Raw genomic sequence first — 14,323 nt, 5'->3', positions numbered from 1 at the left:
ATCGCTTCTAAGCCGGCCAGACCATGCCTGTCCCTGTTGTCTGGTGCCCTGGACTGCGGTTGCCTGAAGCTACAGTAAACCAAGTAAAGACTGCAAACCTGTGTCCTAGTTCTTTACTGCACTTCTCACCATCTTCACCTATACACCGGGAGCCCTGGGGACCTACTTCACCTGTGGGAAGGTATACCATCTAGCTGCCATAACATCACCCCAGAGGATCCCTTTAAGCAATGTCGGTCCCTATTGACCGAATACCACAAGTGGCGTTACAAACAATGGACTTTATCCACAATTCCCCTTAAAAGACCTTTCCCCTTTTATTGGGCGCCCAGGGCCACGGACCGGGTTGCAGCCACCGTGACATCCTCTTTAAGACCGGACCTGGTACCGAGTACCCCACGGCCCAGGTGGGTGACTCAGAATCCTGAGCCCTGCGAGTCACTACAATCTGTACCGCATCCTCACTTCTGTGGACGCTGCATACATTGATTTTCAGCGCAGGCGAGTCACTGTGACCTCTGATGTGCTCGTCGATAAGGTGCTCTCTCCACTTCTTCCCTGCACAGTCATCACTAGGAACCATGTGTACATAGCAAGGACTATGCAGGGAGGAAGTGAGGAGAACACCTTATCGGCGCGCACACCAGAGGCCACTGAAGCGGAAGTCGCTGGCGCCTGTGCAAAAGATCCCTAAATGCATCGCCCACTGAAGTGAGGCCCCTAAGCCACCCCCCGGGAATTGAGCCCTGTCTTCGAGAAACACTTCCCCCCAAAGTTAACTGCATTGGTGGATGTATTTTCCTGATGCCGAGTTCATCATCTGGGAGTGCAAGTGAGATCCCCAAGGTCATTATCTCAGTAAATTAGAATAATTAGCAAAAAAACCCTGCAAAGGCTTCCTAAGCATTTAAAAAGGCCCCTTGGTCTGTTTCAGTAGCTCCACAATCATGGGGAAGATTGCTGACTTGACAGATGTCCAGAAGGCAGTCATTGACACACTCCACAAGGAGGGTAAGCCACAAAAGGTCATTGCTACAGAAGCTGTCTGAGTGCTGTATATCCAAGCATATTAATGGAAAGTTGAGTGGAAGGAAAATGTGTGGTAGAAAAAGGTGCACAAGCAACCGGGATAACCGCAGCCTTGAAAGGATTGTTAAGAAAAGGCCATTCAAAAATTTGAGGGAAGATTCACAAGGAGTGGACTGCTGCTGGAGTCATTGCTTCAAGAATCACCACACACAGACGTATCCAGGACATGGGCTACAAGTGTCAAGCCACATGACCAATAGACAGCGCCAGAAGCGTCTTACCTGGGCCAAGGAGAAAAAGAACTGGACTGTTTTTTACGCTACGTAAATGACTTGCAGTTTGCGTTTGAAGTCCACAACATGTCAATTTCTCTTGCAAATACAATGAGTTTTATGTGCGGATTTTCTCTATAGACTTGAATTAGATGTGGAAAATCCAGAGATAGAAAAACACATGTAATCCGCACATGACTGTAGCAATAAAGTTTTGTCAAAGCCAAATACCAGAAACTATAAAAAAAAAAAACAGCTCACACTACAGACAAAACATGCAGCATCCAAAATGCGATAAAGACGCATGGAAAAAACGCATTCAAAGACTGCAAATAATCTAATTTACATCATTGATGCAGAAAATCAGCAGCATAAAAAAAATCACCAAATACCCAGCATGGAAACATAATCTAACAGCTGAACAAAACCTTCATAAAATATGTATTTTAATATCAAGCAGGAACTCTTTCAAAGGGGATATTACAGCCATTCTGATTTTTAAAGTAAGTACACTAGCCTCATCAAGTCTACATAAAAAAGCACCAAAATCTTATAAAAAGAGCAATTTATTTTTAGTCATTCAAATACAAGGAAACTACTGATCCTGAAAACTGATCTTGAGTGTATTCTATAAGTAGAAGTTGTCATTACAGTTCAGCAAAAATAATTGCACAACCCTGGTCCAATGTCCAGTCTTGTCCTCCATTCTGCCAGCCAGACCTGGACAGTCTTCACGTCTGTGTCCGTCATCCTCGGCCCCACATCCAAGGCACCTGAAGCATTTACTAGGCTCTTTGATGTTATGGGGTCATAGTGTGAAGCCTGTCATGATGTCATTGGGCTTTGCGCATGTAAGAGGTGCCCAGGATGGTGGACTGAGCATGTGCAGACTGCTCTGATCTGGCTGCCACGGAGAACAGAACAGGACAATGAACCAGGGCATCACAAATCTTTTTGTCCCTCTATAGTTGTCATCCATGAGTGTAAATCACCATTAGGCTATATTCCCATATTCAGACGTTCAGTATTTGATTACTATTTTACTTCTGTCTTTATAAGCCAAAACCAGGAGAGGAACAATCAGAAGAAGAGTATAATAGAAATACTGTTGCATAGTTTGGTCACAGAAGAAACTTGTGAGAGTAGATTATATGGGGTAATTCAACTTTTATCTACACAGAACATGAGGTACATGCATCAGCTTCTTAATACAGCATAACAGGAAGTCTGAAGGGCCTTTTAACAGAGAGAAAGTGAAACCAAAGTACAACATGTATATGCATTACATTCAACTAAGCATATAACAGTAACAACATCGCCATCTACTGTCAGAAAAGCGTAAACTCCTCCTGCACACAAATAAGTCTGTATCTGTTGCATATCTGCCAACAAACACATCATCACTTCTGTATTTATCACCCACTCCTGGTTTTGGCTTAGAAATACTGAGGTAAAATACTGACCAAATACTGAGCGTGTGGCTGGAGCTTCATGGCTAAATCGCAACTGATGATATCAAATGAGGTTTCTTGTGACACAAGTTAACGTGACTATGTCACATTTGCCAAACATCTAAACTTGCTGGATTTGATCCAGCAACGTCGCCATCTTGATGTCACCCAGTGTGACCACATAGCTCTAGCCTTACAGAGCTTGGGAAACGTGCTATCTTGTGGTCTCAATAATGAGGAGTCTGTGGTTTGGAGGGGTCATTGCCAGCAACCCTCATCGGTAAGATGTTTATGGCATTATCCAGACAATACATCATACATTTCTTTACAGGAAACAATACATGTTAAATGCTTGAAAGTGATCCAGTTCTGGGAACAAGAAGTCCTTGATCATAACTGAGTAGAAGCATCTTTACCAGTCCTCAGCTCGCATCCTTTGCTTCTATGACCTTGATCTTTTTCTTTATTTCCTCCATATATTCTTGGTCAGGGTAAATGAGGAATCCTGTAAATAAACTGTCTGTCCAATATGGGTCATAGAAAAGTCCGTTCTGTTCAGAGTAGAAAATCTGTAGCCACACTTCATCTCCAGCCTTGAGTGGAAGTATGGTGGAGCCGGAGGCGATGTCATGGTTCCCAGTGTTTGCATCAAATGTTTTTATTTTGTATTGGCCGTTGTGGACCAGACCTATGGCCAAGTGTTTGTTGGCTAAAGTGATGTCATACGTAAAGAAATAAATGCCAGGTATGCTACATATGTATTTCCCACTTGTTGCATTATAATGCCCTCCTTCATTCATGAGGATTTTGTCAAATTTAATGGGCAGACGTTCTTTTGGGTAACTCTTTGTAACTGCCACAGAAAATGCTGACTTTGCTTTCTTGGACCCACAGCTACATGGTCCAGGCATTCCTGTATCACCTTTTTTTCCTTTTAGGCCCTTTATTCCTCCTTCTCCTACTTTTCCAGGATCACCACGGATGCCTTTGGGTCCTCTTGGGCCAGCTCTTCCTATGGCACCCTGCTTGCCCTTGCCTCCTTGCTTTCCTGGATTTCCAACCCGACCAGGAGTACCTAAGGAAGGAAGATATTGACTGGATTAGATGAGGGCAGGCACATTCAGCTTAGCATGGCCGTTTCATTGGCTGGATTACTGCCCTTCACTAAAGCTTTGTAAATTGTACAGTTGAAGAGGACCTGTCACCAGGTCAAAAGTGGCCATTGTTTGCTCTTATTTTATCCCCGCTGCTCCCCTGAATACTCTGCTTGTGTTTTCCTTTCATTCTACCATTCTTTTTCCAGAGATATGGACCTTTTTTATTTGGAGCTAACATTCATGGTCTTTACCAAGGGGGTGTGGCTCACAGGATAATAATACAGAGCAGCTTAGTCACACGCCCCACAGAGTCCCGTCAGCCACACCTCCTTGTAAAGACCTTAAAAATTAGCGCTATATAAACAGGATCTTATCTCTGTAACCGTTTGACAGATTTTAATAAAGAAAAAAAGAAAACATAATACTCAGGGGAGCAGCAGGAATAAAACAAGAACCCAAACTGGGCCTTTTTGACATGGTGACAGGTGGCCCTCAACCTTTCTTAGGCCCCTACCTGTCACTATAAAAGTATTAGCTCATGCAATCTGTTCACCAGCCGTCTTTCCAATAAGCCAACTACACAAGATTAAAACTCTTTTTACCTGCAGATTAGCATTATAGCTGCAGGTAAAGAGTATTCCTCGAGGTGAAGCTTCCCCTTAAAGGGATGTCTCATTATAGACCATTATGCCATATCCACAGTATAGAAGAATCAAATGGCTAGCACACGACTTATGCTTGGATGTACGGTGCTAGTGAACGGAATCAATGATCCCATGCATAAGTAAAGTCTATAATCACTGCACTCATACCAGGAGATTGGCTTCAAGTGAATTTTTTATTTATAGATGATAATCGACAGGCAATATTGACGTTTCAGCCACACTGTGGCCTTGATCACAATGTCGCTGAAAAAAAAAAAAAAATCATTTACAGTATATACAGTGAGTCATATCATACATATTTACAAAGAAATTGAAAACATGTCAGGTAGAATCAAAACGAATAAGTAGGGTTATTCACTGATCACAGTTGGGTAAAGGACCACGTATCATTGGTGCAAGAACATAAATCAGAGGCTAAGTAAAGATGGAGTTATAGTTGTATATCGTAGTGAGATGGAAGGATAAGAGCTAAACAGATGAAAGAGGCCGACATACCGTTCTAGTGGTGCATTAGCAAGTCGTACTCGTGCATCCCCTTTGGGAAGAGATATAGTGGTAGGTATGTCCTGTTAGGAATAATAAAGTATCGTAAACCCCTTCTTTTTTTATTCTGTAGATGGTTTTATTTATAATGGATACTGGGTGGAGTGGTGAAATGAGCAACACATGCAGAGCAGGAGGAAAAAGAGAAAAGCGGCAGATTGTCAGTGGTGGGGTATAAGGTAATTGTCAGTGGTGGGGTATAAGGTAATTGTCAGTGGTGGGGTATAAGGTAATTGTCAGTGGTGGGGTATAAGGTAATTGTCAGTGGTGGGGTATAAGGTAAGGCAATATATATAATATGTACAGTGATTATGAGGTGTGTAGAGGGAATGGAGCGGAAGGAAAGAAAGAAAAAGTGGCAGTGTAGAAAAATATAGAATGAAGGGGGCCAAGTTTACCACAATGGATGAAGCACGTACTGGAGTTTGCAAAATTGGTATGCTCAGTGGTGATATAACTAAAAAAGGGGAAAAAACACACTTAGATGAGGATACTGATGGTGACAGTCTAGATATATATGTAGGCAATAAATAGGGAAATACATATTTACCACGTTCAATAGAGGTAATGACGAAGCCGCAGTACTATTATTGGTATGCGTTCTCAAAGCTGTAGGGTAAAAGTATTGTAATGGTAACTATAATGGTAGTATATAGGCTGGTACTTATCTAAAATGAAGAAGGGCTTACATCCGGTGGTATCTGGAGATCCGTGGCTGTAAAAGCCAATGTTGGGGGTTAAGTTGGAGGGCTGGCAGGTCTGCGCCCAAGGGAGGAGAAGGTACAATGGCCGGTGCACCCTGCTGTATATAGCGCTGGCCGGTCAGGTGACAGGAAGTGACGGAGACTGCCGGCGCATGCACAGAAAGGAGAGGAGTTTCCTAGTGCTGCGTGTCCTCGCAATGCAACGTTTACTTGTTGCCATGGGGACATAAATATAATGTAGTGCGTGGATACACCTGAGGTATCAGTATCCTCATCTAATTGTATTTTTTTCCCATTTTTTAGTTATATCACCACTGAGCATACCAATTTTGCAAACTCCAGTACGTGCTTCATCCATTGTGATAAACTTGGCCCCCTTCATTCTATATTTTTCTACACTGCCACTTTTTCTTTCTTTCCTTCCGCTCCATTCCCTCTACATACCTCATAATCACTGTACATATTATATATATTGCCTTACCTTATACCCCACCACTGACAATTACCTTATACCCCACCACTGACAATTATCTTATACCCCACCACTGACAATTATCTTATACCCCACCACTGACAATCTGCCGCTTTTCTCTTTTTCCTCCTGCTCTGCATGTGTTGCTCATTTCACCACTCCACCCAGTATCCATTATAAATAAAACCATCTACAGAATAAAAAAAGAAGGGATTTACGATACTTTATTATTCCTAACAGGACATACCTACCACTATATCTCTTCCCAAAGGGGATGCACGAGTACGACTTGTTGATGCACCACTAGAACGGTATGTCGGCCTCTTTCATCTGTTTAGCTCTTATCCTTCCATCTCACTACGATATACAACTATAACTCCATCTTTACTTAGCCTCTGATTTATGTTCTTGCACCAATGATACGTGGTCCTTTACCCAACTGTGATCAGTGAATAACCCTACTTATTCGCTTTGATTCTACCTGACATGTTTTCAATTTCTTTGTAAATATGTATGATACGACTCACTGTATATACTGTAAATTATATATATATATTTTTTCATTTTTTTCAGCTACATTGTGATCAAGGCCACAGTGTGCCCAAAACGTCAATATTGCCTGTCGCTTATCACCTATAAATAAAAAAATCACTTGAAGCAAATCTCCTGGTATGACTGCAGTGATTATAGACTTTACACATCCACAGTATATTCATAGATATCTATATGTGGATCCCACTTTTTGGACCAGCATGAATCTCTATTCCACCTGCTGCCATGATAATTGTGACTGGAGAGGTGACAAATGTGCATTTGTCTCCATTCACAACTATGGGAGTTCTGCCAGAAGTGACTAGGACAGCTTTGCATTTGTGGGAACTTGCCCTTACAGCAAACACTAATTACCTTCATCTCCTTGCTCTCCTTTATCTCCATCTTTTCCATCTTTGCCATCCTTTCCTGGAAATCCCATTCTTCCAATAATGCCAGCTGATCCTGGATGTCCTGGCACTCCAGGTGGCCCTGCGGGTCCCGGTAAACTACAGGAAAGCTGAGAGGAACCTTTCAGGTAGAGGGATTCTCCACGAACAGTGCTGCTGACAAGGTTATCTGCTGAGCAATAAACGACCCAAGCGAGGAGCATCAGAAACATCATTTTGGGACCTACGTAAGGATGACAGCAAAAAAAAAGACATGATTCACATTAGAAGAAAGCCTTATATGATTCTGTAATATGAGGAACGTGGACAAAGTGGTATCAAATAAAGCTAACTTTCCAAACACCTGATTAAAGGTTGTACAATTTTCCAACAGCGCCAATTAAATCTTGATCTCTACTTGCAGTCATTTCTTAAGAGCCTAATGATCCTTAATCATGGCGGTCCCAGCAGTCAGACACCCTCATGACGTGACATTTTTCAGCTGTCCTGGCTTGATACCTCTTTAACAGTGACCGTTTATTAAAGGGGTAGTTCACTACCTGGACAGCCCCTTTATAAATAAAGTAGTCCTTCTTGTAAAATAAAAATGACATATACTCACCTCACCGACACCGACAGTCGTAGCTGGTCTCTCAGGGCAATATATCTAAGGCCAAATTAACATTACTTTTGGACTACAAGTTTGTGGCTGTCGAGGCTTCTGTCGAAGCGCCGTAAGCAGGATTTAGCCACAGTGCAGTTGACCACGCTTATGTGAAGGTGGACACTGCCAAAATGGAGGCCAAACAGCATAAAGTGACTCTGTCTGCCTCATTATAGTGAATGGCCCTGTTGGGAGTTCAATCCAAATCCTGTTTTACAGGAACTCCCATGGCAGCCCTGACAGAGCCACAAATGTAGTGTGACCCTGAGAGCTATGAATGCCGGATAAAAGTGACCCTAACATAACTAACGTGCTCCTGAGGTCTGAAGCAGCAGGAATCCTGCTATACTAAACACAGCTGGAGCAGTAAAGGAAACCACCAGCCACACTACGGAGCAAACACTGGATGTGCCCCCATAGTTCTTCCCAGCGGTGTCCGCAGTCAGACCAATGCTTCCTTCATTGCCTTATACTTCTCAAAAATCTGCTACACAGGCTGTAGGACAACTTAGCTCTGCTTCAAACGTATGAGTTATACTGTCCGTGTACAGAACGCAATGGCCAGACCAGCCACAGGTCTCCTTAGCCAAACTCAGTAGCCTCATGGCAACGTGACACTATCGAATTCCAGTGAGGAGACCTGCAGTTTGTCTGAAAATCAAAGTCTGCAAACGGACCGTGAAAACTGGATGTGTGAAACTGGCCTTAGGGAACCTGTCACCATCCAACCTGCAGGCTCCATGATATAGAGCAGGGGGAGCTGAGCAGATTGATGTGTAGTTTTGTGGGAAAATATTCAGTATAATCCCTATTTTCATCATTTAAACCTCTGGTTTTTCTGGGATTTTTTGGCCCAGTGGGTGGTCCTATCAGTGACTGACAGCTTCCTTTGTATAAGTGCATATAGAGATAGCTGTCAGTCACTGATAGGGCCGCCCACTGGACCCAAATTCTCCAAAAGAGCAGAGGTTTAAATTAGGTCTGCAGGGGGAAAATCGTTTGAAAATAAGAGTTAATTTTTATTTAGTTTTACATAGTTTTATATACGGTAGTTGTTATCAGTAAAAATATAGAAAAAAATTCCATCACGCAGTTTTTTTCACAAACACTGACTCCATAGGCTTTTTCTTGCACCATGCTTTGACCCCTTTGCGTGACCTTTGATGGATGATTGTGGGTGGCTGTCATTAGATTGGTCAGAAATTAATGGTCGCTGTGTTGTGATTAGCTGCTGTTGCAGAGAAGATCTTCTTCAGCTTCCAAAAGAGCGTGGTGGTGTCCATAGCATCCATTCACAGCATATCTTTCATTTTACCTCAGCAGTATAAGAACTGAAAGAAGCACTGTGATTGGTCGCTATGGGGAGCAAAGGCAGTTTTTTTTAGACAATGTTCATAAGAGTGTGAAAAAATAATATATAATAATAAAAATAATAATCTTTTTATTTATATAGCACCAACATATTCCGCAGCGCTTTACAGTTTGCACACATTATCATCGCTGCCCCGACGGGGCTCACAATCTAATTCCCTATCAGTATGTCTTTGGAATGTGGGAGGAAACCAGAGAACCCAGAGGAAACCTACGTTAACACGGGGAGAACATACAAACTCCTTGCAGATGTTGTCCTTGGTGGGATTTGAACCCAGAACTGCAGCGCTGCAATGCTAAGCACTGAGCCACCGTGCTGCCCTTGGAGAGACATTAGGTCAGTGTGGATAGACATAAGGCAGAACGGGAGGACATGTGGGGTCCTGAATTGGAGGACATGTGGGGTCCTGAATTGGAGGACATGTGGGGTCCTGAATTGGAGGACATGTGGGGTCCAGAATGTGGGATATTATTACTGTAGGAGCTAACTAAAGGATATTATTTTTAAGGATACTGTTTTCAGTGTGGGGGAGGAGAGATCCTGTTACTATGCAGGGCGATACAGTCGCTTTTTTTCTTCATCTGGCGTAGTGTAGAGGTTGGGGAAAAATTGGGCAATGTGCTCTAGATAACTTATTTTCTCCAGAGACGAGTCCTGGCTGGAAGAAGTGATGGTGGTGTGCGCTGGATGAAGATGAAAAGTGAAGATGAAGGAATTCAACTACAGACGTCACCGGTGAGTCAGTGTGCTACCTGTACATTGACACTATACACTGTACACTATATACAGAGGCTCTGTGTATAATGTCACTTGTATGTTCTCCCCGTGTTTGCGTGGGTTTCCTCCAGGTACTCCGGTTTCCTCCCACATACCAAAAACATACTGACAGCGAATTTAGATTGTGAGCCCCATCGGGGACAGCGATGTTAATGTGTGCAAACTGTAAAGCACTGCGGGATATGTTAGCGCTATATAAAAATAAAGATTATTATTATTATGTCACCAGTGATCACTTTATATTATCTGTGCAGTGACACTATATATAGAGCTCATGTGTATAATGTCACTGGTGATCACTGCATATTACCTGTACACTGACACTATATACAGAGCTCATGTGTATAATGTCACTGGTGATCACTGTATTACCTGTACACTGACATTATATACAGATCTCCTATGTAGAATGTCACTGTATTAACTGTACACTGTATACACAGCTCCTATGCATAATGTCATATGTCAACGTCATTATAGGTCACTACTTGGTGGTAATATGTGGTCAGTCCATGGTGTGGCAGTATTTGTGCCTTGTATGTGGTATTATTCGGTCACTATTATTATTATTATTATTATAGCGCCATTTATTCCATGGTGCTTTACATGTGAAAAGGGGTATACATAATAAAAAACAAGTACAATAATCTTAACCCCTTAGTGACAGAGCCAGTTTTGTGCTTAATGACCAAGCCAATTTTTACAATTCTGACCACTGTCATTTTATGTGGTTATAACTCTGGAACGCTTCAACATATCCCACCGACTCTGAGAATGTTTCTTCGTGACGTATTGTACTTCATGTTAGTGGTAAAATTTCTTCGATATTACTTGCGTTTATTTATGAAAAAAACAGAAATATGGCGAAAATTTTGAACATTTTGCAATTTTCAAACTTTTAATTTTTATGTCCTTAAATCAGAGAGTGGTGTCACACAAAATACTTAATAAATAACATTTTCCACATGTCTAGTTTATATCAGCACAATTTTGGAAATAATTTTTTTTATAAGGGTTAAAAGTTGACCAGCGATTTCTCACTGTTCCAACAAAATGTACGAAACCATTTTATTTAGGGACCACCTTGCATTTGAAGTGACTTTTGGGTGTCAATATAACAGAAAATACCCAAAAGTGACACCATTCTAATAACTGCACCCCTCGAGGTGTGCAAAACCACATTCAAGAAGTTTATTAACCCTTCAGGTGCTTTACCAGAACTAAAGCAATGTGGAAGGAAAAAAATTAACATTTTACTTTTTTCACAAAAAAATTACTTTGGAGCCAATTTTTTTTTATTATCACAAGGGTATCAGGAGAAAATGGACCACAAAATTTGTTGCGCAATTTCTTCTGAGTATGCCGAAACCCCATATGTGGGGGAAAGCCACTGTTTGTGTGCATGGCAGGGATCAGAAGGGAGGAAGCACTGTTTGACTTTTTGAATGCAAAATTGGCTGGAATCAATGGTGGCGTGTTTGGAGACCCCCTGATGTACCTAAACAGTGGAACCCCCCCCAATTCTAACTCCAACCCTAACCCCAACACACCCCTAATCCCAACCCTAACCATAACCCTAACCACAACCCTAACCCCATCACACCTCTAACCCTAATCCCAACCCTAACCATAACCCTAACCACAAACCTAACCCTAACACACCCCTAATCCCAACCCTAACCATAATCCCAACCCTAGCCCTAACCCTCACTTTAGCCCAACTCACTTTAGCCCAACTCTAACCCTAATAGAAAAATGGAAATAAATATTTTTTTTATTTTATTTTTCCCTAACTAAGGGGTGATATAGGGGGGTTTATTTACTATTTTTTTATATTTTGATCACTGTGATAGGGTCTATCACAGTGATCAAAATGAACCAATAGGAAAAATTTCCTATTGTTGCCGCGGTGCTGGCCGGCAGATCTCGGTGGGCACACTGTGCATGCGCCCGCCATTTTCTCCCAGAAGAAGATGCCGACAGCATGGGGGACTTCACGGGGCCATGCAGGGACACCAGAGGTACCGGGGGGTGATCGGGGGACCCTATTTCTCTCTCCTCTGATGTGCGATCACATCAGAGGAGAGTGAAATTCAATGGAAAATCATACTTTTTTTTTTTACGGTCGCCATTATACTGTTAATAACGGCGATCGCAACACCGAGGTCGGTAAAAACCGACCCGAATCATGTTCTCTTGGGTCTCAGCTACCCTTGGTGGCCATGACCCCGGAGAAATTCCAACGATGGGGGGCGCTATACATTTAAACATTCATTCCCCTGTCTTTTACTGCCAGGAGCAGCTGCATTAGCAGGCGCCTGGTTGTAAATGTATTTACCGTATATACTCGAGTATAAGCCGAGATTTTCAGCCCAAATTTTTGGGCTGAAAGTGCCCCTCTCGGCTTATACTCGAGTCACAGTCGGCGGCAGGGTCGGCGGGTGAGGGGGAGAGGGCGCTGAGGCATACTTACCTGCTTCCGGGGCTCCTGGCGCTGTCCCTGCAGTCCCACGGTCTCCGGGTGCAGCTCTTCCCCTGTTCAGCGGTCACATGGGACCGCTCATTAGAGAAATGAATATGGACTCCACTCCCATAGGGGTGGAGCCGCATATTCATTTCTCTAATAAGCGGTAACGGTGACCGCTGATAGAGGAAGAGGCTGCGGCAATGAAGACCAGCTGTCCGGGGGAAGGAGCGGGACGCCGGGAGCAGGTAAGTATTACATATTCACCTGTTCACGTTCCACACGCCAGGCGCCGCTCCATCTTCCCGGCGTCTCTCCGCACTGACTGTGCAGGTCAGAGGGCGCGATGACGCATATAGTGTGCGTGCCGCCCTCTGCCTGATTAGTCAGTGCAGAGAGATGCCGGGACGGGACGCTGAGGAGCTGCAAGCAAGAGAGGTGAGTATGTCATTTTTTTTTTATTGCATCAGCAGCAGCAGCAATGGCACAGCTTTCTATGGTACATCTATGGGGCAACAATGAACGGTGCAGAGCACTATATGGCACAGCTATGGGGAAATAATGAACGGTGCAGAGTACTATATGGCACAGCTTTCTATGGTACAGCTATGGGGCAATAATGAACGGTGCAGAGCACTATATGGCACAGCTATGGGGCAATAATGAACGGTGCAGAGCACTATATGGCACAGCTATGGGGCAATAATGAACGGTGCAGAGCACTATATGGCACAGCTATGGGGAAATAATGAACGGTGCAGAGCACTATATGGCACAGCTATGGGGCAATAATGAACGGTGCAGAGCACTATATGGCACAGCTATGGGGCAATAATGAACGGTGCAGAGCACTATATGGCACAGCTATGGGACAATAATGAACAGTGCAGAGCACTATGTGGCACAGCTATGGGGCCATAATGAATGGTATGGAGCATCTATTTTTATTTTTGAAATTCACCAGTAGCTGCTGCATTTTCCACCCTAGGCTTATACTCGAGTCAATAAGTTTTCCCAGTTTTTTGTGGCAAAATTAGGGGGGTCGGCTTATACTCGAGTATATACTGTAACTCCTTCAGGCGGATTTACAGTGTGGGACATGACTGTACAGCGGACAGGTATGGGATATTGTTGCTTTTTTATTTTCCTTTTTTTTTCAGAAGAACAAGGGTCGTCAGTTGGATTGAGCGTACAATAAAGATATTAAAACCCATGTGTGATGGTGTGATATGTTATCTGGGTATCATTTCGTGTATATTTATATTTTACTGATTTTCATAGTGTTCTCTTGTTGCCCTGTATCATTCCGTGTATTGCCCATATTGTCTAGAGTCTCAATTACCTTCCAAAATGCTGATAATTGAATTAGCTCACTTACTGTCTGCAGCCTGACTGTATCTATGAGTCTTGATGACCCCCTGTAGTGCCTTAATCCTTTGTCAGGTCTGGGAGGCCTGAAAACCACCCCAACCTGTCTAACTACCCCTGGACATAAAGAGGGGGCTGGGGAGGAAAGAAGCTGGGAAGTCAGTTCCTGTGTGGTGAGGATGGTGAACACAGCACGTCAGAGAGAAAGAGAAGCATATGGATTTTTTATCCTCTGTCTGCTGGATTATTGGACTCTCATCTCCTTGGACATTTTATCCTGTTACTGAACTGCATTCATGTTCTGGACTATTGTATCCTCAGTGTGGTGGATTGTTTATGGACCTTTTAGTTTTGCCTATAATAAAGGTTTTGGGATTTTCACACTTCCCTCGCTCTGTGCGGTATCGGAGAAGTACCCTGTGACACCATGTGTTTAAGAATAAAATATTTTAGTGAAATAAATAATGTGTGTGTATACTATTAACCCTTTACTACTATTGGATTAATAATGGATAGGTGTCTTAT

At 42.9% G+C, this 14,323-nt stretch overlaps 1 protein-coding gene and 1 long non-coding RNA gene across 2 annotated transcripts in view; both read right to left on the bottom strand.

Moving 5' to 3' along the window:
* Positions 1 to 1,856: 1,856 nt before the first annotated feature.
* Positions 1,857 to 14,323, bottom strand: part of C1QTNF2 (C1q and TNF related 2) — a 33,721-nt gene continuing 21,254 nt past the window's right edge. Inside the window, exons 2-3 of the mRNA XM_077266124.1 lie at positions 7,140 to 7,397; positions 1,857 to 3,827 (exon numbers count right to left, since the gene is read on the bottom strand). Of these exons, the coding sequence (XP_077122239.1) occupies positions 3,175 to 3,827; positions 7,140 to 7,389 (903 nt within the window). The 5' untranslated portion in view covers positions 7,390 to 7,397 and the 3' untranslated portion in view covers positions 1,857 to 3,174. The remainder of the gene's footprint in view (positions 3,828 to 7,139; positions 7,398 to 14,323) is intronic.
* LOC143776610 (uncharacterized) lies at positions 5,476 to 5,871 on the bottom strand. Its single transcript, XR_013215876.1, has 3 exons — positions 5,747 to 5,871; positions 5,608 to 5,666; positions 5,476 to 5,514 (listed from the first exon to the last, which is right to left on the bottom strand). It is a non-coding gene; the product is annotated as an uncharacterized LOC143776610 (long non-coding RNA).

This window comes from Ranitomeya variabilis, chromosome 5 (assembly GCF_051348905.1).
Source record: "Ranitomeya variabilis isolate aRanVar5 chromosome 5, aRanVar5.hap1, whole genome shotgun sequence".
Taxonomy (NCBI): Eukaryota; Metazoa; Chordata; class Amphibia; order Anura; family Dendrobatidae; genus Ranitomeya; species Ranitomeya variabilis.
Note: the sequence above shows the minus strand (reverse complement) of the source record. Positions and strands in the feature narration are given on the sequence as shown.